General features: G+C 42.6%; 2 protein-coding genes and 1 long non-coding RNA gene across 4 annotated transcripts in view; 1 reads left to right on the plus strand and 2 right to left on the minus strand.

The window, feature by feature from the left end:
* The window catches only part of PSME4 (proteasome activator subunit 4), a 44135-nt gene extending 39735 nt beyond the window's left edge, over window positions 1–4400 (minus strand). For both annotated transcript variants that reach the window (XM_085054141.1, XM_085054140.1), the window contains exon 1: window positions 4145–4400. In XM_085054141.1, the coding sequence (XP_084910267.1) occupies window positions 4145–4317 (173 nt within the window). In that variant the 5' untranslated portion in view covers window positions 4318–4400. The remainder of the gene's footprint in view (window positions 1–4144) is intronic.
* A 4816-nt stretch (window positions 4401–9216) lies between these two features.
* LOC146438920 (uncharacterized) lies at window positions 9217–16000 on the minus strand. Its single transcript, XR_014850550.1, has 3 exons — window positions 15427–16000; window positions 11794–11896; window positions 9217–10202 (listed from the first exon to the last, which is right to left on the minus strand). It is a non-coding gene; the product is annotated as an uncharacterized LOC146438920 (long non-coding RNA).
* Window positions 16001–16587: 587 nt separating this feature from the next.
* ACYP2 (acylphosphatase 2) overlaps window positions 16588–24551 on the plus strand; it is a 32997-nt gene continuing 25033 nt past the window's right edge. Inside the window, exons 1-3 of the mRNA XM_085054142.1 lie at window positions 16588–16752; window positions 17301–17317; window positions 18794–18903. Coding sequence (XP_084910268.1) covers window positions 16683–16752; window positions 17301–17317; window positions 18794–18903 — 197 coding nt within the window. The 5' untranslated portion in view covers window positions 16588–16682. The remainder of the gene's footprint in view (window positions 16753–17300; window positions 17318–18793; window positions 18904–24551) is intronic.

Here is a 24551-nt window from a genome sequence, read left to right on the forward strand (position 1 = left end):
CGATTCCTTTGAGATTTTATGAGTTCTTGTCCTGCAAAAAGGATTAATTAATTGCCCTTCATTGTGCTGGTCCCCTGGGTTCAGCAACATGGAAAAAACAAAACAAAACAAAAAACCAACAAATAAAACCCACTCACACAACCTAAAAAAACATGATTAGGAAGTGAAAATTCTGTTTCCAGCTCCAGCCTTTTTGTTCAGAGTATAGGGTCTCTGGAGATTACCAAAAAAACAAACAAACAAACAAAAAAAACCCAAAAAACAAACAAAAAAACCCCAAAAAACAAACAAACAAAAAAAAAACACCATAAAGCCAATTCCCCAATCTCGGAGTGCTGGGTATCCAATCTCTCCCTCCACAAGTACAATAGGCCTATTTTTAGGAAGTGTACTATCATATCATGTGGCCATCCTAAACTGCCCTAGAAAGTTGGCTGCTCTGCTACAGTTAAAAATTACCTCCCCTCCAGAAGCTGAACAGCACACTCTCCTTAATTCCTGCCTCTCCATTTGCATTTCCTAACACACAGGACAAGATCACGACTGGTTTAAAGCTCAGTTTTTGACAACTGATGTGAAAAACAGTGAATCATACTGCTTCAATCACATGTACACAGCACACACGTCCCTCACGCAGCCGAAGAAAGCTTCTATTTCTCTGATAAAGATGAGAGAAAGATGTCAAACAAAACTTTTAGGCAATAGTGATTAAAATACTTGGCAGAGTCCCACAGAGACATTTCCATCCTCACTGTTAACTTTGTGTCCTGTCATTCTCCTTCCAAACAGTTGAGCTGCATTTTTCCACACCTTACAGCAAGACAGTTGAATGTCATTTTATAAGTCTACACCTGACAAGCACATAAAATAACATTGTCAGGGACAGCAACTGTGCCCCTCAGCTTCACACACCCCTGACTACTGGAGCAGAAAGCACAGAAAGGCATTTGTGTGTTTGCCTGGCTGCAGTTAACTCTATGTACAATAACCATAAAATGTCCATAATATATTAATATGCTCATTCATTTGCTACATTTATTAATTTGTTTTTATTTTTAGAACAATCTATAAAACATGAAAGAGGGAGAAATTGAGACAGTAACTACCACTGACCTAGCAACCATAAAAGATTATGGAGCAAGGCCAGTTAAGCAAATTATTTTGATGCAACCTGCTTTTCCCACACATGCTGTGGCAAGCCAAGATTCACCCTTCTGCTTTCACAACCCAGTCAGTATTTTACGAGCTTTTACCAGCCAAAGCTGGAGGAATCTCGGAGCAATTGTTACAGATTTAACTACCAGTCTTTGAGGCAAGTTTTACTTGCTTCAGAAGCCTCATCAAATCGTAAGTTACTCTCCTCACAGGAGAGAAAGTTCTCACACCACACTCTACATACACATCCCAAAAGAACCAGTTATTACCACTGAAAATGACCCATAAAAGAATTATGCAAATCAGCTTACAGACATTATGTCTCATGAACTCCTATTCTGCCTCATTTCTGTCCCCCCTCCCTACTCAATTCGTGATACCAGACAGCCAAAACAGCTGTTCTGAAGATAAGTATGTGCAAGTCATGGTTCCAGCTGGGGGGGTGGGGATAAAAAATACACAATTCAGCTGTCACCATGAAAGAGTACTCAAATTTTTAATTCAAAAAAAAGATCTGAGTTTCACTTTCATTCTTTCCTGTGGCAGAGAGTTGTATGAAACTGAGGAGGTGTAACTGTGCAGGTGTATCATCTGCATGCCACTGTTTGCTTTGCTTATTCATATGTACACATATCCCAGTACAACAAATACATTAGAGGAATAAAGTATTTCACAGAATACTGTGAGAATTCCAGCCATTGCAATTCAGACATTGGCAACACATCTAAGCACTCATCATTCCATTATGAAGAATCTGAACATTTTCTTTTCATTAATTACAGCTTTTTCCAGAAGGGGAAAAGGGAGAAAGCTGATTTGGAGATGAGTCCCTGACTGTCAAGAGACAGTAGAAATTGGATTCTATTGTCGTGAACACCACTGGGCTGGAAGTGTTTTATCTAAAAAAACTTTTACCAATGTATTTCATAGAATCACACAGCAGTTTGGGTTGGAAGGGAACCTTAAAGCTCATTCTTGCACCCCCAGCCTTGGGCAGGGACACCTGCCATGGTAAGCTATCCCAGGTTGCTCCAAGCCCTGTCCAACCTGGCCTTGAACACTTCTAGGGATGGGGCAGCCACAGCTTTCCTGAGCAACCTGTGCCAGGGCCTGGCCACCCTCACAGGGAAGAATTCCTTGCCAATATCTCATCTAACCCTGCCCTCTGGTCGTTTGAAGCCATTCCCCCTCGTCCTGGCACTCCAAGCCCTTACAAATAGCCCCTCATCATCTTTCTGTCTGTTCTCTTCAGGTACTGGAAGGCCACAATTAGGTCACCCTGGGCCTTCCCTTTTCCAGGTTGAACAATCCCGATTCTCACAGCTTTTATCCCCAGAAGTACTTTGTCAAGTCAAACCGAGCAGCAACACATCTCTCACATTAACTACACCAGCTTATTTTTGACACCAAGCCCACTGTTTCCTTCCCTGCCCACACCAAACACACTCAGAGCCTCCCTGTATCTGAAATGCCACAAAGAAAATCTTGGTACTAACAGGCATCAGACAAGCTGCAAACACTCACAATGAATTCAAACTTCAAAGAGTAGGTGGAAAACCACAAATTGGACCCTGCTGACCTTTATGTGATTCATAAAGCAGCACAGCAGTGGTTCCCAACAGGCCAAATTCAGTGCCCTGGAGCCTGAAGTGGTAACAGTAATTGCCATTTACAGCGTGAGCAACAGGGTGATTCTAAGGCACACTTTGAATGAATTTCTGTGTCTATTCAGCCTGTTTAGTTAAAGCCCATCTTTCTCACTGTAGGAATTCCTACATTTGTTTCAACTTGATGGGAATAGGAAATTCCACCACAGGTACAGGCAACAGGTACCACTGAAACCAGCATGAGTTGGCAGATGGCTGTGGGGGGTGGGAAGGGAAGCAGTCTTGAACTTGTTCCAAGCAGGTTCAAACTGTCACATAACACAAACATGTGAGTCATTTTGCAACCAACACTGTCATTCTATCTAGGACTGCCTCTTGGGAAACAGAAAGGCACTCACATTCCAATACAGTTGTACCTAACAGGCTTTGACTGACAAATGTATATTAAATTCTCAAATGATATTATAGAAAAAGGACTTATGTAAGGAGGGAAGTTGTAAGTGAGTGTTTCAAAACACACATATTCCGTTGTCTCTGGCACACAGGAAATGCTGTTTATGAAAGCACACACAGCATTCAGCAACAAAACATGATCAACATCCACAGAATCTACTGATTGAAGCTACAAGACTCACTGTCATATGATCCTATACCCAATGCCAGAGTGTCCCGGATAAAAGGGGGCCAAGTGTACTTTGTAAAATTCACGAGGAGAAACCTATGTAGTACTCGGTGCTATCTATGAAACCACCGTGGGTTTATCTGGATCAAAACCACCTTGCCAGCACACACATCACGGCCAACATCAGCACAAACTACCCCACGCCAGAGTACAGCCAAGATATCAAGGGCACCAGCGGTGTTTACACAGCATTAAGCCAGAATTTAATCCTGCCAGCACTGACCCAACAAATCGCCTGTCTTGAGAAAGACTTCGCGTTCCTGTAGCAGAAGTTACACGGAGATTGTATCAACCACAACTTGCTTAAGAAGGGGAGAGGTGAAACAGGTGGCCAATTAAGCACTAAAAAATATACATATACGAAAAATACAAGCACGAGTTAAACGCACAAGCGCTTAACTCGTAGAAATGGGAAGTTTCAGAGGCGGCAGGCGAGCTGCTGCGGCCGGAGCCACCTTTGTCCCCGTTTCCGATGTGGAAGCGCTGGCCTTGTGTAAGGCGGGGACGGGACAGCGGCCCGGAGCCCCAGAGCCCCGCAGCCCCGGCCCGGCGGGCGCCAGCGGTGCCGTTATGCGGGAGGCGCTCCCGGCGGGCACGGCTCGGCTCGGCACGGCTCCGCTCGGCAAGGGAAGGGAAGGGAAGGGACTGACGCGCCGCTCGCAGCCCGAGGCCCCGTTCCCCGTCCCGCCCCGGCACTCACGTCGAGAGCTTCCTGGTCCAGAAGAGCCCGCCGGGCCAGAGCTCCTGCAGCTGCACGGCGCGGGCCAGGTTGCCCTTGATGTGCTCCAGGAAGCGGGCGGCCTCTGCCTCCAGGCGCTCGCTGTAGGGCAGCAGCTTGTTGTAGACGATCTCCTTCTGCGGCGGCCGGGCCATGTCGGCGCTGCCCGGGGAGGGCCGGTGACCGCGGCCGCCGCGCCCCGCCCGCCCCGCTCGGCTCCGCGCCGCTCACTTCCGGCGGAAGGCGGGCCCGGGGCGGCCCCGGGCGCTCCGCGGGCACCGGGCCGGGCTGGGCAGGGCAGCGCCGGGCTGCGCCTCGCGGCTGGCTCTGTGCCCGGGGCTGGCCGCGGCGCTGGCCCTGCGGGTCCCTTCGGAGAGGGGGCGGAAAGGTCGCGGTGCCCGCCCGGTTTCAGGCTTCGCGCTCTGCGGCTTTGCGGCTTGTTAAAAAGCCTTCTCCCCGAACCTGCCGCCACCTGGACGCGTAATTCGGAGTGAATGCATTCACCCGCCGGCTGCTCTCATTGGGAGAGAATCGAGCGTTGGTCCTCGCTCAAAAAACCCTCGCTGCGAGGTGGGGATGGGGCAGTCCCTGTCCCTGGAGGGGTGCAGGGACAGACCGCACACTCAGAGCCGTGCTCGGGCTGACACGGAGGTGTCGGGCCATAGGCTGCACTCGATGATCATCTCCGAGGTCTTTGCCAACCTAACTGTTTCAGTGGTTCTGTAATTAGCCCCGGAGTTTGATAGCAGATTGCGCGGCTGCCTAAGAGGCTTATTTGAAATAATAATGCTACTCCAGGAGCGCAGAGCTCGCCCCGGGCCGTGGGTGTGGGATAAACTGCTGAGAGATATGTGATAACAACACTGATAGCTGTTATCTCCAGCTGTCCTAATATAATTGAATTTCCCCTCAAGAATTACATCGTGACCATACAACAGCTGCAAACTGATTAGATTTAGAGCTACTGACAAGGGCAAATCCTGTTTTCTGATCTTTATGCTCAAACTAGCTGTGCTTAAAATTAAAAAAAAAAACAACCAAAAAGATGGCTAACTAAATTCTGGAATGCGATAGGGAGAGGAGCAGTGCCACAGAAAACCTGAATATGACAGGCAAAGGCATTGTGGCATCTTCCTGCGGAGTGCACTTACATCATCTACTTTTTTTTCACCTTCCTAGACCTATATTTTTAATAAAGGAAGCACCAGGATTTTGTTTAATGTCCCATCCTTTTGAAATACCCTTCCATTCCTAGAAGATTTTGCATCACATGATCTAGTAGATTACATCTATCAACTTTTACATGATTACAAAATAGCTGGACTTCACTAAAATTGTTGGTATCTTTGCACAGGGACTTTACAATTGTGTTGCCTCATATCTACACGAGGCAAAATAATTCATAGATGAATCTCTGCCCTTTCAAGCTTGAATTAAAAATGAAGATTGATCATGGTCAAATTTCTGTGGGGATAAAGTACATCTTGGGTTAGTGTTTTTTCTGGTGAAAACAGCAATAAACAGTATGAAATGAATAGTTTATCACAAATTCAGTGAAGGATAAATTGGCCCAAAAGCTGTAATAAAAAACCCAATATCTATGGATAGTGAAAAGGATAAGTGAAAATATGTGTGCATTGAAACCGAAAAGTCTAAAATTACTTCTTTTTTGTCACTTACAGGCAATTCTTGATATGTAATTGCAATGGTGATTTGTTCAGACATTTCCAGTGAGGGAAAGTGTTTGTTAAATTTGAAGCATGCAGAGTTTGAACTTTGAAGAAAAAAAAAAATCAAAATTCTAGCCCAGTTTTCTGAAATTGAAGTTGGCAGAAACATCAGGAACTTCATAACTATGTTCCATTGCTGTATAGCCATGTTATAAAAAATTGTTCCTGCCCTTTCTAACCCAAGTTAAAACTGAGCCTTGATTTTTCTCACATTTTGGGGTATTTGACATGTGAATGAGCACCTCTGACCTCAGGGAGCCTTTTTTGGCTGAGCCAACAAGCTGCCTTCTCATCTGTGACCTCAGACACATGAGTGCCTTCTGCCAGAAATAACCAGTCACCTTTTGGGGAAAAACATGCCAAGTTATGCCATCAGCACCTTTGACAGCCATCCTACTAGCTCATTTGATCTCCATTCCTCTTTTCAGAGTCTGAAGCAAAGGGAAAGGAGATTCCTGCTCTATTCATAATTACAGTAGTAAGCATACCTGTAGTACTTGCATTTTTAATGTATTTTTTGCATATTGATTAATTTACTAATTACATTTAGTAATTATTAAAAAAACTAATCCTTTCCCCTCCCTGCTATGCCACCATTCTGCTCTTTAAAAGGAGAAAAAAAAAGATACATTTTGCCAAGTGAGTCAAAAATAAATGTGTTGTTCAAGTTTGCAATATGTTTTGGCTGCAGCAGTGTGTGAGAGCACATTTGGTTCCTGAGTCAGATGATGAAGGACAGGGCTTTCATAACATAGGACCAGTCTGTGCTACTTCACATCCACAGCCTCTTCCTCTCTTATTAAGTAGGAGGAATATGAATTGCCAGCAACCCAAATATGGCAGCCACCTGTTGGTTTTGGCATTGCCTCCTGAGAATTGATGAATCCAAATGGTGTAGTTTTGAACAAACCACAATCTTGCCATTCATGAGGAACTTTGGGTGCTGACAGTGGCATGGGTCACACTGGGGATTGTTCACGTGCTCCCTCGTTGGGTGATGCCCGAGGACAGCCAGCACCAGCACTGCCACGGGGATTTGGGAATCTTGTCACTCAGCCTTCACCCTGCCTTCAGCTGCCTCAGCTCTCCAGTGACTGCTTAGCACAGATGTTTTCCTTACTGACCCATCTGTCCCTTCCCACCCAAGTTAAAAGTTGGACAATTTTTGAGTGACAGATTTTTATGTGTTTTTCAGTTCCTGAGTACCTGAAGGGAGCCTATGAGAAAGATGGAGAGGGACTTTTCACAAGGACCTGGAGTGACAGGACAAGGGGGAATGGCTTCAAACTGAAAGATAATAGGTTTAGATTAGATATACACAAGAAATTCTTCCCTTTGAGGGTGGTGAGGTTCTGGCACAGGGAAGCTGTGGCTGCCCCATCCCTAGAAGTGTCCAAGGCCAGGTTGGACAAGGCTTGGAGCAACCTGGGATAGTGGAAGGTGTCACTGCCCATGGCAGGGGGTAGCACTGAATGAGCTTTAAGGCTCCCTCCAACCCAAATCATTCTATGATTCTATGAGTTTACAATTTGGAAAGAATAGCCAATCCAACAGGAGCTTCTTGTTACCTATATCATACCTGTATCTCACAAAGCCCCTTTACAGAAATAAAGGGGAATAGCCTGCTTTTTGATGAGGATCCTCAGACTGCCTCAGCCCTTTGTTTCTAAATTGGTCAGTCATCCAAAGCTGGCACTGAAAGGTGCCAGAGAAGCAACCCAGAAACATCTCTATTGCATAAACTTCTATTTTACAGAGAATTTGTCTATTTGGGGGGTGAGGGCAAGAGTAATTACAGCATCTGAATGAGGAACTTAAGTTTCCTGTGTAGTATGGGACAAAAATAGGTTCTTCTAAAGTGTGATTCAGAGGAGCTAATTTTAGGTCCCTAAAACAAGGCTGTCTAAATACTCCATGACATGTTTCAAGTTGGATGGGGAGGCGGGTTCAGTGTCACCTACAGCACATACGCTGAATATTGTTCTTTTTCTGCAATGCCTGTTTGGATCTAAGTGTTCTAAGGTAAGTGGAACATTTCCATTGAGCAGAAAAAAGAGGCACTTGTGAAGGGGTTAAAGTGTTGTTATGGGCACCTGTATAATTTGTAAATCTTTACTACATAGACAATGCTGAGCAAATATGTGCAGCATTGTTATCCCTTCCTTTACATTCCCAGTTGTTCTGTTTAAGAGAGTTAAATTCATCCTCAATTATATCCATTCACAAGATAAGGTTTGGCCTCCACTCTTTTCCATCTGAACTTAGTGGGTTACTGTGCTTACAATGGACAGTCTTTGTTTGTACAAAAATAGGACCTCAATTCTCCTTGGTGAAATTAATTTATTGCAAAAGTGGTTTTTCCTCTCCACGCCCTAGATTTGTTCTCTTTTGGTGCCTTATTGCCTAAGATTTGGAAATTTTCTCAAATCCACGGCAGAGAATCTGCCTTTGACAGGCTGTTTCCTCTACATGTCTGAAACTCCCAAAGATATCCCTGGAAACTATTGTGCCTGGAGGGAGTAAAAGCAATAGACTTGAGCCTCTTTATAAGAGGTTCTTTCCAAATTACTCACAGCTATTTGAAATAAATAATAATTCCTTCAACATAACAGACACGCAGCCAACTTTGGGGAAAGAGACATTAGGGTTTTTTTCTGTTCCTCTTGAGCCATTGAGATGGGTTTTTCTGTCTCACTCTCTTGCCAAACAGAAACCAGCCACAGAGGAGCATGTGATGACAGTGAACTCACAAAGGTCATTCCTAGGGATTCTGCTGTTCTAGGAAATCAAGGAAACACAGTCCCTTGGCAGCCAGCAGTCACTCGCAGAGAAACTGCTCATTATGGACTTGGGTGTCTCATGTGGCTGCCCTGTGTTTGCCAGAGAGGATTGTGACACACCTTACCCCAAGTGCCTGGGCAGCTGACCATACTTATTGTTTTTAAGTGGCAAATGCATCTGTTGCAGCTCTATCTACAGTTCTCTGGTTTGTCTATTCCTTCTCAAGATGAAAAATGGGCAATGTCTATTTAAAAATAAAGTTAACATATAAGGTCTGTTTTCCCAGTCCAGGATAAATCACATAGTCAAAAATCATTGCTTAGGTTTTCAGCCTCATTTCAAGCAGCATTCAGCACAAATAATTGTGTTTATCATGGCCATAGCTCAAGTGGTTGTTCAGGCTTTAATTCTGTGGGTGGATTGTGTGCTCACTGTTTGGACATGTGGATTAGAAGTATTTAAATATTTATGAATCCTGGAGGAGGAGCAAGCTCACTTAAATATTCCCTTAAGCAACCAGTCCTTTCTCTCCTGCTAAAGAAATATCTATCCTTTACTCCTGGCTGCATGGTTTTGTGCATGGAGTTTGCATGGCAGACTTTTTGGCATGTTCCTACAGCAGCAGCTTCACTCGTGTGCTAGGGAGACACCCAGCAGATTAACAAACCATTGGGAGGATCACTTGGAACAAACTCTCTGGTGTTTGTTTGGTCTAACCTGGCATGTTGTTTATGTTTATGCCCTGGAAACGTGGGGATAATAAGTGTAATTATGTCAGGGGCATGATTATGGCAGTGCTGGGCCTGCTGACTAACACCAGGATTCAAGGTATTGTAAATTGGTTTATTATTGTTCCAGGTATCTCATTAAGAAGAGTTCAAGGTGGAACAATGACTGTAAATTAACACTTCCTTACAACCTTGGAAATATAACTGTCAGGAAGGCCATTTAGGATAGAAGGAATGTTCCAATTAAAGAGCACAGTAGGCCTGTAAATTCAGAGAAACCCCAGGGAGAGGGAGAAGTTGCATTTGCTACATTTATGTGTTGTTACTTCGAGGCCAAGCCCAGTGGAAAATTGAGCCTTACTTAGTACAAAGACAGCAGCTGCCCTTCTGCTAGGCAAAGCACTGAAAGCTGGGTGAAAGAGCTAAGGGGGTTTAGAAAATTCAAGTGAGAAACAGAATCTGCCTCAAACAAAAAGAGCAGGAAAAGACAGCTTGTAATCTCCAGAGAGGGCTCTGCAGGACAATCTGGTGGGCGTTCACTGTGGCTGTGATACCACTATCTACAACCCCCACGTGTTTTCTTTTTCAGTAGCATTGCAATGGATGGATACAGAACCTGATTCATGCTTTCTTGGCTTTGCCAAATGCCTGCTCAAATCCTGTAGCCATGCTCTGAATTAATCTGCTTACCCAAAGGCATGGCTGGAAAAATGGTTGTCCTTGGAGATTCCAGCCCCTTTCGCCTGGGAAAGAGAGAGCCATCAGCATCTGGAGTGGTATTAGCAGGAGGTTTGACAGGCTCTGAAATTAGAAGGAACTGGGTCAGAACCACTCTGGTTATCCCCAAATATCCCCAGCAAATTAATACCTCTGAAAAGCAGGGAGTTTTGAGGCAGGAATTTGGGAGCAGAGGGAATTTGGGGCTGTGTCAGGGGTGCCAGAGGTGTTACCACGTTCAGAGCACCCAACAGGTGGATTTCCACAACCCCTCTGCATCACAGCAGCTGCAGCACCTGGAGTGCAGCCTTAGACAGCCCTGCCAGCTAGGGCCAGCAGCCCAGGGCACCTGACTTGAGCCTGCACTGCACAGAGCAAGGAGTGGCATCTGTCAGCCCTCCAGGGGCTTTTCAAGGAGCAGCTGGTACCATCAGAGTTACTTTGTTTAGTATCTCCTTCAGGTTCCCGCGCTGTGAGTTTTTTTAACTTGGATATTCACTTGGGTAGTCTTCCTTCCTCACTAGATTCCCAGCCTCTGTGCCTTTTTCTCTCTCCAGCCCCTGCAAATGTTTATTTTTTCCAGAAAAGCTTTCAGTTTCTTTCAGATTGACCTCAGTCTTTGCTGCGGAAATGTGCAAGAACATTTTCCTGTGACAAGACTAAAACTCAGAACTAAAGATTAAGAACTGGGTGTGCATACAATCTTACTTCCTCCCTGCATACTTCCCATTTTCTTGGTTCACAGGCAGGCATCCTGAGTCACAGGCTATTTCATTCTGTTTAAGTGTGCTAAATGGGTTTTTCATCCCCTCATTCATCTGCTTTTTAAGCTCATTATGTTCTGGCATCATGTTCTGCAGCCATAATTTCTGATTCATGCACAGTGTGAAAAGTTGTTCCCTTCTGATTGTCATTAACTTTTCATCTGGTAATTTTTTAGTGCCCTGTCTTCTCCTGTGTGAAAAATAACAAGGCCTCTTCACCATCTATGTTCTCCTGTGTGAAAAATAACAAGGCCTCTTCACCATCTATGATTATACAGACCTGTATGGTCTATAAAATCATGCTTCTTCCTGTTTTATCAGAACCACTGAAGTTTTTGATAGGTTGGATGGGGAAGATGCCACCACAGAAGTATAAGAATGGATGGAAGTTTGGGTCTGACAGCATCCCTCCTTTCAAAGGCAAATGAGCATCTTTGTTCACCCAGATGCTGATTTTCACCAAATTTGTCACAAGTAAATGTCTTTGAAACATCCTTTTGGTGGGAGGGGCCAGCAGGTTCAAACTTGGAGAATGAAATCCAGAAGTTATCCAATTCCAAGTAGTGAAGCAGTAATCAGGTTGGTGAGGCTTTCCATGATGGCACAGGCTGCACTAATACAGGTCAAGATTTTGAAATACTCACTATTTTCTCTTCATTGTTTTTGAAAAGAAATAAAAGCCTAATGCAATTAAGGAGATTGAATCAAATAGTTTCATGGAGCTGCAAAATGTAATGCTGTCAACCCACCTCCCTGAGAAACCATTCCTTTACCAACCCACGCTCTTTTGTGTGTTCTTAGGTCTTTTGTAGAGCCCTAAACCCTCCCTAAATCTGACAGCATTGTTCTGGCGGCCGTGGGAAGGGTGATGCTTAAATTTCCTATGTTGCAATGGGAAAAAAAAACCTTACTGCCTTACATGACCACATCTCCTCTTCCTCCTCCTCAGCATATGCAAGAAGAGAAAACGTAACAGCAGAATCTCAATGTTTTCCTCAAATGTTAATGAGTTTCCTGTGAATGGATGTTTCATAAATCAAATGTTGGATCAATCTGCTTTCCTATCAAAACAATTGAAATGTGGGCATTATAGTAGGTGGGTTTGTGTTTGGATTTAGTCATCAAGCCAAGACTGACTTGACCCTTCATGCCAGCAGAGCTGACAGACTTAACCCCAAATTCCACCTGGTTCCTGTGCTTTGAGACTGAGCTGTTTAACTTTATCAGTCCTATTTTTGTTTGAGATGGATTTTTTTTTTTGGCCATATGACACATCAGTTCATATGCTGATGTTTTAATTCCCAACGCTTTGTGGTTTAAGAGAACTTTGCAGTGATGATGCAAGTTTCCAAGGCTGATTTCCACATAGCAAGTATTTATATTCACCCAGTGGTTTAGTTCCTTATTATGATTTCAGATTAAAATTTTACTGCTACTTAGTTAGAATGATTTACCTGAAGATTCTTTTTTTTTTTTTTTGTATTTCAATGAAAATACTTTTAAAAGCTTAATTTAGGCTGAAAAAAAATATAATTTTGTTTTCATGTAGTTTTACTGGTGGAGGTTTAGAGGTTTATTCGCTAACTTAAAACACAAAAGCTCCATTCAGAGAAACAGTTGATAGGTCTTCATACCCTATGGAATCAGGATGTAACACAAAAATGAAACAAAAAATAACACAAAATCTACACAATATAATCTAGCCAGAGGAAAACAACAGGCTCACAATTTTGTATCTGTCACTTGTGTTACCTTATGTAAGCAGCCCGGGCTTTTAGAGCATGGGACAAATTTAGGTCCCATCCACACAGAGTTTGGCTCCAATCCTGAAATTTGATCTGTGTGGGTGTGACTTGTACCCTGCACAACACTCCCCTTGCTCAAGGGGCTGCTGCACAGGTGGGGGGATCCTCCCACATGGATCACGTCCCTGGATTTGGATCCTGGAGTATAAATGGATCAGGAGACAAGTGTTGTAACCAGGTCGCCTCCCTGTGCTTAGGGCACACTGCAGCTTCCTCTATAAAGTCGTTAATCACTCAACCACCAGAATAAAGCTCTTCAAGAGGCCCCCTTTGTGCCTATCTCATCCTTCAGGCTTCCAAATATAATCTTTAGTACTAAAAAGAAAATAATTACTAATAGCCAGTAAAGAGGAAAAATTGGGAGATTGAGCCCTCCAAAAGGTTTCAGTATATTTAGATATTATGTAAATAAGGACTGCAAAAAAGACCCTGAATAGACTTGTACAGCTTTGAAGCAGAGGTAGCAATCCTATTAATTTTCATTCAGAAATGAAGAGTAAATGAAATTTAGGAGAAGAATGGGAATGAGGAAAAGAGAAAGCCTAGTGAAAAAGGGAAGAAGTTGACAATTTTTGCCTGAAGAAGAAAACATAAAGGAACAGCAGTGCATTATCTTAAAGGATAGAAAAATATAATCTGATGTGCATTAGAGTTTACAGAAAATAAGGGGAAAAAAACCGCTGGTAAGGTCAAACAAAGCTTACATGGCTTCCAACCTTCTTCCATGCTCCCTAGGTAACAGCAATAACCTGGCAACAGGAGTAGCTTCCTTTATCTGGAGGCTTTGGTGTCCTTTGGGAAACACTCATCAAAATCATCTGGGGACTGTTTGCAAGTGAATCAGGTCTAGAGTTTGGTTCGGATAAACAGAGCTGCACAGATAAAGATACATGAAGAAACTTTTATGCTAAAATATAGCAGGGGAGAGCAATTCAATCACCGCAGGTTTGTGGAGGAGCCAGGTTACCTAAAAATGGTGCAGAAAAATAAGCAGTATAGTTACCAGGTGAAGGATGAATTAAGACAGCAAGGTGAGAGGTTATGTGCCTAATGGGGTATCCATGTGAATGCCAAAGGCAGTCATTTTGGGAGTGGTAAACATCAAGTGTGCAGTCATGTGAGGTGACAGCCACAGAGAGAGAAAGCAGGAGTACTGGGTAATAAAAGAAAGAAAGGTTTTAATGGTTTCCCAACTATTCTGTGCCAGGGATGAACAAACAGCACAAATAAGGAAGCTACATATTTCAAGCGAACAACCCAAAAGCTTAGCAACTGAGATTCTTTAATCAAATTACTTTTTATTGATAGTGGTCAGTCAAGGGCACCAACAGGTCTGACCCTCCCAACCAGCCTCACCTGGGACTCACCCACACGCCCTCTGCTCTTTGGTGTCAGAGCTACTTAAGCTGAGGGCTGAGCAGAACTCTTGCCTGCAAATCTTGGGCAGAGGTATGCCTGGTCATGGCTTTAGCTCTGCCTCTGTGTTGTGGCTGTGAATCCAGCCCAGCCTTTTGCTCCTGGAGGAACTCTGTTGCTAGCCCTGGCTCTGCCCAGGTACTGTGAGTGTCTTGTTTGTGCTGTTCCCTGGTGGTTGGCTACAAACTATTGCTGGGTTTTGGTGTTTTCTAGTAATAATAATTTTTACTACATCCTTCCTTTATGCTGTGGCTAAAAACCAGTGTTGCTGGAAAATTTTACTGTGCTTGGAGCGAATACTGGGAGTTTTTAAGGGCTGAATGCCCAGAGGAGGGGTAGAGGGCCTGGTGGTGAAATGTGTTATTGTTATTTTTACAACTGGCTGTAGCTTTGGGAAGTGCGGCCAACAGGTTCTCCTTAGACCAATGCCACCACCCTGAAATAAACAGCTGGCAGTGGGAGGGACATTCAGAACTCCAGGCAGGCTGCCTACATTTCTTGGTAGTGTATCCTAAAACTCTCTGGCTAATTAGTGTGTTTGAATAACCATTGATTTCTAATATTGACTAGACTACAAAATATTAAATGTTACACAGTATCATCTCCTGGAATTCTGATACTTGTAATGAAACAGCGAGAAAGTTGGACTTGTCTAAGGAAAGACTGGCAAGATGTTATGACAAATAAATGAAATGTCTAAGATTGTAGTGATAAAAAGGTTGCTTTTGCTAGTGCTAGAATCTGCAGGTAGCAAAGTGTCATCAGCACCAGGTTAAACCCTGGTTTCAAGGCTTGGGTGGCTTTCTAGTGCAATAAACTGTTGTTGTAAATCTACTGTTTTACTGGTCTTGCTCTTCACTGCTGCCAGATGGCAGCAAATTACAAAAGTTTTTCTGTATTCTGCTCTTCTTTCTGTGGAATCCTCCTCCTTCAAAACAAAATGGTGCTGATTCCATATTAGCAAAATATATGACCCCTGTGAAAGGCAAGGGTTTGATTTAATGTGCTTTATAGTTAAAACAAATGATGGAACTTTGTCCATTGTGTTCCTATTCCCTGTGATACCAGAAGGTTTCTGTTTCTATGTGAATATTTGTGAAGCAAGTGGTTGTTTCTCTAGCTATCTGGTGTGTCTTGGAAAAGTAATTTTATTATTGTTCTAGGATTATTTTGAACTTCCCTCTAGTCTTAAGATCCAAACCTGTGAACAACTTAGGTTATGCTGCATTACTGTGGGACACAAAATTGTATGTGGGAGAAAATTGCTTAATGGAGAGAGCAAATAAAATTTTTTTTTTAATTGTAAATTTGCTGTTAACTTACCTTTATCTATTGGTGTGTGAGAGAAGGCAGCCTTCATCTTCTAAGGTTGGAAAATGCTGTTTCTAATGTAGAATTCTTCCTGAAAAGTTGTTTTGTTTTTGGTTGTTTTTTAACCAAATATGGTGGTGCGAGAGTTAAACTGTAAGCAGACATAGGAAAACCTTTGTGGTGCATTGTTGGAGACTCAACCTATTAAGCAATCATTTTTTTACTTATTTTTGTATATGTAGCATATAGACAAAAGAAATTACATGATGACAGTTCTGCAAAGGTTTGCTATTGAGCACATCAGCACTAAGAGAGACCACTGAGAACTGGGTGGATAGTTTGCATGAGCTGAGCTCTCTGTCTCTGGGGTCTGCTGCTCCAGCTGAGGAGTTTGGCATTCGCCTCAGCGCAGGTGAGAGAAGTGGGCTGTTAAAATTCTGGGGGAAGGTTTAAGCCATGTGGAGATGTGAGCTAAGTTGGTCACTCAGCCTCAGTCAGGGAGGGATGGCCAAGGCAAATTTGAGGGGTTTTTTTCTGTTTTGGTTTCCAACTAATTTTCCACTTTCTCAGGCAAAATTACCTCAGTTCAGCAATGTATGGACCCAATTTATTTTCAATGATTCCTGTAAACGCCTGGAAAAGGCTAATGCTGCTCACCTGCGCCCTGGATGCCTGAGGTGCGGAGTCCAGGTGTGTATGTGTGTATGGGCAGCACTAGCCCTGCAGGAGGAGACGCTCCCGCTCGGATACTGTTCTCTCAACATACTCTTAATCTAAACCAGAGGTGGGAAAAACACCTTGTGAGGGCTTTGCAGGACCGCCCGCCCCTCAGGGATGCGGCGGGAGCGTTTTCCCGCCCTCGGGCTCGGGCGGTCTCCCCTCACGGCAGGAGCACCTTCCCGCCCTCGGGGCCGGGCGGTGTCCCCTCACGGGAAGAGCGATGTCTCCCCTCGCTGTCGGGCGTGTTTCCCCTCACGGGAGGAGCGATGTCTCCCCTCGCTGTCGGGCGTGTTTCCCCTCACGGGAGGAGCGATGTCTCCCCTCGCTGTCGGGCGTGTTTCCCCTCACGGGAGGAGCGATGTTTCCCCCCTCACCCTCGGGTGTTCTCCCGCTCCCCTCAGCGCTCCGCTCGGGGTGCCGTGCCCGCCCCGTTCTCACGTCAGGCAGCCGCTTGCGCGCTAAGCTTGAGCCTCTCGCGCTCCCGTCCGGGCGCCGCTGGCCCGCGGAGCACCGGCGGCCGCCACAGCGGCTCTTCCTCCGCCGCTGCCATGTCCGCCGTGGCCAAGGCCTCGGGCGCGCTGAAATCCGTGGATTACGAGGTGTTCGGGCGGGTGCAAGGTAATGGCGGGCTGAGCGGCTGGCGGCAAGGGGCGCCGCGCTGAGGCGGCGGCAGCACTGCGCGTGCGCGGGCCGGGAGCGCCCTGAGGGGAGGCGGGAGTGCCGCGAGCCGGCGGGACGGGAAAGTTTCTGGGTTGTGTTATTCTTCTAAATAACAGTTATTTTTCTAAATAACTGTAACTGTTCCCCCGCCTTAAGGCTTGGCTGCCCCGGGAGCACAGGCTGCTCTGTCCGGAGCAGTTTCCATCACCCGCTTTTGCCCTTGTCAGTGCGGCTATGTGTGCCACCTTCCGTCCTTCCCTTCACACACTGCAGAGTTCTCATTAACACCTAAATAGGCGAATGGCAACAGTCATATGCCCAGGGGAAGGCTCAAACAACAGGTCTGACCTGTTCCTAAAGTCTGTTCACTTTCCCTAATGTTGATTTCACTAAAGTGTCCATAGGAAAACACCACAAGTTGCTTGCATGTTATTGTCCTTTTATATTAACTGAAATTCCTACTGGTGATAAGCTTTCACAGGACTTTAATTTTTTTTTTTTTTTAGGTGTTTGTTTCAGGATGGTAAGGCAATGCTGGATTTACCAGCTCCACTTTATGGTGTAATATTTCCAGTGCTAAAAATAAGGCAGCAGGTCTGTGGAGGGTAAACGTATCCAACCCTAGCTCTGAGTGCTTGGTTGGGAGGTTAAGTACTGTGAGTAGATTTTAAACGGGTTTATGTTAAAATGGATTTTTAAAAGCTTACTGATGTGTTGCTGGTGTAGATTGTGGTTTGGATTACTTGTGGTGTAACAGCCGCAAGAATGTTGTAACACCTTAGTCTTTAGAAAGGTTAAATCTGAAACAAGGTGTTTGACTTCAGTTTAATTTTTCAAATGGTAACTTAGTTACCTCTCTTTAAGGAAGTGCTCTGTGGAAAAACGTGGGAAAAATGTCCTGCAAATAACCATTCTGTGTCTCACACCCTAAGCAAGTGACTCCATCAGCTCTGAATGTGCAGCAGGTGGTTTTGCATTTCACAGAAATCTATGAAACAAGAGGACATAATTAAAGTATGAACAGTTTTTTGTCTCAAAGTAGTTGTCCATTCTTAGTATTAAAATGGAAAGATTTTGTTTAGTGTATATATATTGTGAAAATGTGGAAATGCACAGAGGACTCCAGTAGAGTTTGCTTTGAATTTAGTTATTTTATCAAGAAGAAAAGATAAGTCCAAGTTTGCTGTGTCTTATTTTGACCTGACTTGGGGCCGTGTGAACACACAGTTCAGTGCCAGTGCTGAGCAGTGCTGAGGGAAATTTGCAGCTGCATTCCCTGTGCTTTTGGGCAAATTAGTTTGGAGAAGCTGCTCATAATCACCTTGGAAAACATAGTTAGCAACATAGTTAGCAACACTTTCTTTGCTGGCTAAATAAACACCAAACATATTTTGTCTTTTGGTATGGGGTCATATAGACCTGAAGTTTGGCTCTTGGTATTTGTGAATTTCATCACAAATGAGTGGCTGGGAAACCATGATTTGTTGGTGTTGCAAAAACATGCTGGTGTTTCCTTTTTTTTCCCCCCAAGTAATTAGACTGACCTTTCCTGCTATTTGTCAGTAGAAATGCAGCAGCTGGGGCTAGGATTTAAAAGGTGAAAGTCAGGTGGAAAGGATTTGAAAGGGAACTGGAGGAAAGGAACTGGGAAGCTTTTACACGCAGCAGATTTAATGAGTTTAAAAACTGTGGTGGTTGAAGAGTTAAGTGAACAGTGATAGGAACTATGGAAAGGTATAAAGTAGGTACAAAGGAGTCATGTGAGATTAGTGGAATCCTTTGTGATCAAAATCTTGTTCTGTTTGGAAAATGGGCTGTGCCTGCTGCAACTCCAGAGCTGACAGGAGCATCTGAATGCCTGAGGATGGGCATCCCCTATGGATTTTTATTTTTTAAATGCAGCTCTTACAGCTGTGCAAATGCAAGTGGGGGGTTAAGTGTTCTATGTGTGGTGTTTGTGCTGGCACTGATTGTCCTCTCTTATTATTCCCCAAATCAGTACACGGAACAGGAAGCCAAGAAATTAGGAGTGGTTGGCTGGGTTAAAAATACCAGCCAAGGAACTGTGACAGGCCAAGTTCAAGGCCCAGAAGAGAAAGTCAATGAAATGTAAGTATTTTTGTGGTCTTGTTTTTTCTTTCCTTAGTCACTTACAAAAGTGCTTTTAATACAAAGTGACAAGTAGATCCAGGTGTCAGTAATGTAACAGTGTTTTCATTCATCTTTGGAGGTACAGAAGTTAATAAGCTTGAAAGATACAGAGTGTTTTCATTTCCACTGTCACACAGTTTGTTAATGTATGTCCTTAGAATCCTCATTTCTTGTGAAATGAAGAAAAAGCCTTTATTCAGGTGACTGAAGAGCTGCTTTTTAATTCATCAAAACTTCCACTGTTAAAGAAAATTGAAGAAATTTTTGAAAACTTTTCTCACAGGCTTTCTCAGCCTGTGCTTAAAACAATTTAAAGGAAACTGGGTTTAATATGGCTTTTTTTCCTGATTAAAAAAACCCCAAAACCCTACTACATAAATGCACATTTTGGCCAAGGTCTCTAGTCTCTGCCATTTGGAAATGAGTTTTGAAGTATTTTGGTGTCTTTAAAAGAATGGGTAATAATTTTCTTTATGAAATTGCCAATTTCCAGGAGCTTAAAGCTATCACTGAGGAAATGATGCCTGGAAAAACACAAAATCCAATTGAGTTGCTTCCAACTATCATTTTTTGCAAGAGTATACAGAGAGATTATTGGGAGCTTTAAAAAAAATCCTTCAGGGGTTTGTTCCCTCAACAAAGGATGAGGGCAAAACTTTACTTTCCAGATGGGAAATAAGCAGTGCACATCCTGCCAACACTTTCCCATACAGGAATTGCTTCAAACCTGAACATGGGTGAAGAAAAGTTGGCTTTGTGCACAGAAAAATGTTGCACATTCTAGTCGAGAGATTGATTTCCAATAATTTTTCTTGGTTTTGTGCTTAACATGAGGTTACTTATCTTGGGCTGCAAAACAGAGAGCCAGAGAAATGTCAGGTTTTTTTCTTATATGAAGTTTACACTTATTTTCTCAAAGAATTTTGTTAATATCCTGATCTCTTAATGCTTTATAGATTTCTATGTTGCTGCCATGTTTTTATTTAACTTGGATCATGAAACTGACCACGTGAGAAATCATTTTTTTTCTATTTATTGTCCTACTTTTCATTTAAAAACACACATTCAGAGCAAATAAAAGGTTGTTTTCACTTACTGCTTCTTTATTTCATGTTGGAAATCAATGTGTTCCTCTAACATGGGAATAATGTGGCAATGCTGGAGTCAAAGTGTGGTTTTAGAAGTATGGGTAGTTAAATTTGGGGTCCTAGAAATTCTGAAGCAGAAAGTTTTTCTTGTTTTCTCTGTGCACTCCAGTGTATGGAAAGATCAATAAGTTTATTTTTGCATTAATTTGGGAACTTGCATGTGAAAAGGGAACTCCTGGGTGTGAACTGCTCTTTTGAGAGACCCTTATTTCTCTCTGCTGGTGCTTGTTAATTACAGGTCAAAATGGGTTTGAGGGTCTGGAAGTTTTTTTTCCAGCATTTTTTATATAATGCTCAGGCATGATTCCTATGAATTCATAATTGTGTTCTCAGATTTAAATGTTATTTAAAATGTTGTGTTTAATAAACGAGATGACAAAATGAGGCTTGCTTCTGCTATGGGGAATTGCTATAAACCAATAACTGTAAACATAATTTGTATTCCAAATTTGATAAATCACCAGGAAAAAATTCCATCACCAACTGCCTCTGTGGGTTCTGATTTTTGTTTTAGATTTTCAGTACTTAAAGGCACTTTGGCACTTGTTAAAAATTTGGAGATCCTACATGTTCAAGGAAACGGAACACTTTGCAGAGCAAGAAGCACATGAGTCAACACTGAGATATTTCAAGAAAGATTGCTAGAGGGTAACAAACATGACCAGGAACCTTTCCAGAACAGTTCATGCAGTGTCATTCAGACCAATATTTTCACACTTGCACCAGCTTTTAAATTAAACATGAAGCACAGATCAGCCTGTTTTTTCAGAGGTGCAGCACTCTTAAAAATCACATGTTAATGGTAATCAAATTTGTCAGTTGTTTTGCTAGTTCTGTGTTTTTAATGTTAGTGATTTTAAGGGGAAGGTAGTAAGGGTGTTTTGGTCTGGCCTAAACAATATTTAACTTCCCATAATGCTAAATAGAATCAAGAACATGGACTAAAAAGAGTAGGGAAGTCATTGGGGAGTACAGGGGTCGTGCAGGTAGAGAAAGCAATATAAGAGGGGCAAAGAGGAATAAGGGTTTCAGAGAAGAAAGAATAGGGAAAGTGTAAAAAATGTGGGAAAAAGCCCATGAGGCTCTCCAGTGTTGGCAGAAGCATGGAGTGATTAACAAAGCCCGCCTTTGTTCTGGAGCTGGAATGCAGCAGCCCTCTAGCCCAACAGTTTTCCAGCAGCTCCCCATTTTCTGCCCCTTTTTATCTTATTTTTGTATCACTAATGATGTGAGGGGCGGCCTCAATTCATCCAGTGCAGGCTCAAGATCAAGAAGCGTTGACTTTGTGTAATTTTTTTTTTAGTTTAGGCTGCAAGGCAAGGTATAACCTGGGAGGAGCTAGAGGACAAGCAGACATAAAATAGGATCATGAGTTATTTTGCAAGGTGCCATGTAAATAGTTTGCTCTGGAGCAAACAGCTGAGCAGGGGCATCCTGGCTCTGCAGAAATCCATGTTAAATTTTAAATAAGTTTGAGCAACTGGGGCCTGGGAAGTGCTGCACGTGCAGGAAGCTGAATCCCTGATTGGACCATTCATTTAGTGTTGAACATGGGTATGAATTTCTTTGGAAGTGCTGGGAGACTGATTCGTTGATATGCTGTGGTGTTAGAATCTTTTTCCCACTGAAAACTGGCAAAATGTGCCAACCTCCTCAAGCCTCAGATTGCAGTGGGAATGTCACTGAGCTGCAAGAAGCCTGAGGGATGGATGAGCACATTTGGATTTTGGATATTTTCCTTTCAATTTTGTCTTCAGTTTGGCTTTAAGGACAAGTTAGGTTTGCAGGGAACAAGTGACTTTTACATAAAGTATTTTAAAGCAAATTTTTAAATTGGGATCTCTTAGAGAATGTTTTAGAGGGTGTTTTGAAGATGTCTTTACCTGCCAGCTTGTTTAACTATCCGTTGGTTTTTAACTCTAGATGGAGCTGTTAGTTCTGAAGAACCTCAACCATCAGTACTCTGTTTGCAGGGAGTCTATTTTTAGACTGTTATGGTAAAATCCATCTTTTTCCTCATTGTATTTTATAATCCTGTTCCCTTTGCTGTTGCTCCACACAGATCACACCCCTTATCCTTAGATTTAAAAAAAAAGCTAATTTTCAGAGGGTTTGACTTGTCAAGTCACAGGTGAAGCAGAGCTGCACCATTTCTGTAAAATAAGGTTTTGTGGCAAACTGGAGCCAGCCAGGTATGAGTTGATGGCAAAAAATGGGGTAGAGGGGTGTAGTCCTTTGTTTTATTTAATTTATTTTTCAGGAATACTCACAGTACAGGGTTTTTCATTATAGTATCTTGTGCTATTTTTTTCCCACTTTACCCATTAAATAAGGTTGGAGCCTGCGTAGTTGGTGGTGGTTGTTGCCATAGCAACTTGCATTGACAGGCTGGAAGTTGCTTTCCTGGGAGAATTTTTTGGGCTTTGATGACATATTGCTTAGTTATCCATTAAAAAAGGAAGATAAGAGGCTTTGTAGATTGCTAAATTCAGAATTTACTCCAAAAATCCAAGGTTTCAAATCAGGCTGACACTTGAAAATGTAAAATCTTAGGATATTTTTTAGGCACAAGTACATAATAGTACAGTGAGTGTTCTTCCTCACTGTCTCTGGAGAAAGGCAGGATTCTAAATATAGATGGCTTGTCTTGGAAATGGGTTTTAATTAGAAAATTAATGCTAATTTCATTTGAGCATTGTAATTTTTATTATCTTTGTCAGTTAAGAAGAATTAATATTAATTAAGACTTAACTGGCACAATACTTTCTTCAGTGTGTAAATGCATAGAAAAATCTAGATTTTTACCATGTAAAAGAGGAAAAGGGAATTCTGTATTAAGATATTTGTCATTGTTTCATTAATCAGGTGTACCCAAGGTTCCTGTCTATACCAACTGACATTGAATAAACACTTTATCTATAATTTTTGATTGTTTGCAGAGAATAGCCCTCAAAGGGAACTAAATGCTGGTAAATACTTGTGAAAAAAGAATTATAGATCTTAATCCCCAGTTGATGTTTAGTTATAAAATTAACAGATTTTAGTCACTGTTTTGAGATTCTTCTCCATTTTAAAAGTTGGGTTTTTTAAAGTTTTTTGCTCAATCTAATAATGGTGTTTAGGAGAAGAATCCTTAGCATTGATTTGCACATTAACTTGTCAATGGAGATGTGCCACCGTAGGATGGCTGAAATATTCCTGGGATCTGCTGTTCTTGGGAAGCTGACAGTGCCAGATTCTGGAGAAGAGGTTAGAGGGAAATGAAAATTACATTGCTTAGTATTTTTTAAACTTTTTTAAAATGCAAACCAATGAGGGGTGATAAGTTTGTTCTCATTTATGATAGTAATGAAGAACAGCTTTTACATTAATCACTGCTGAAGGTGATTTACAGTGTGTCAGTGAATCAATAGCAGATGACAGGAAAATATGATGGGAATTTTATAATTCAGTGTGGCTCCAAATATAACAAGATTAGGCTTTTCAGGTTTGATTATATTTTTTTTTGAAGGTAAGACTGATGTATACTGGAAAACTATATTAAGCTATAATCTTTGTGGGTAATAAAATGGTAAATGTGATTCTCTTTTCATACTGAATGTGTGAGGTCTCAATTTCTTCTCTGTAATTATTTCTTGCTTAAAATTGGCAGTCTAAATTGTGAATTATTGTAGTCATTGTGCTGTAAATTAAATACACTGAACTGTTACTGACGATGTCCTGGGAAAGAATGGGATTCAGCCTTGTTCTTTGGGGTTTTTTGGCCATACAAAATTAGACAAATGAACTAATTAGTTTGTTGTAACAACTGTACTCTGCTGGAAAGCCAAGGAATAGGTGAGGTAAGTCAGAATGTGGAATTTTTTGTTACTGAGAATAAAGCGAGTGAGCTGTTGTTGAGCTGAAGGAGAGCTGCACAGAACCAGAGGCCCAGTGGCTCATGTTTATTGTGCCCTGGCCATGTTGTGCAGTGTCCCAAGGGAATTTCTTGGGGCCCAGGAAAAGGCACTTTTCCCTGTGTTCTTGCAGGGGTTGAGGGAGGAGGTGTCCCTGTGCCCTGAAGGTCACCCAGCCCACCAGTGACAGCCAGAAATAGCAGTGGCCTCCTGGCACAGCTCCTCTGCTTTCCACTGGGCTGGATGTGCCTGTTCTCTGCAATGCCATCAACCACAAAAGCTTTTAGCCATGCTTAGGTCTTTCTAGATATAGAATAGTACAAAAAAAATGTTTTCCACACCCCTGTTTCTTCTGCTGGAGTATAAAAATAGCTGCCTTGCATGACCTTGTAGATTTATTTTTTTTTTACAGTAGCTCTGTGGAATTGGAATTCTTTGAGTATCTGCTTCCATTTCTTCTTATCACTGAAGTGTTTTTGTTTATAAAACATGTGACAGATAATATTCCTGCATGTAAACAGGTCTGAATTTCTGGGATTTTGGCTCTGGAATAAGAAGTGTC

Source organism: Lichenostomus cassidix, chromosome 3, assembly GCF_008360975.1.
Source record: "Lichenostomus cassidix isolate B80296 chromosome 3, HeHo_3.0, whole genome shotgun sequence".
NCBI lineage: Eukaryota > Metazoa > Chordata > Aves > Passeriformes > Meliphagidae > Lichenostomus > Lichenostomus cassidix.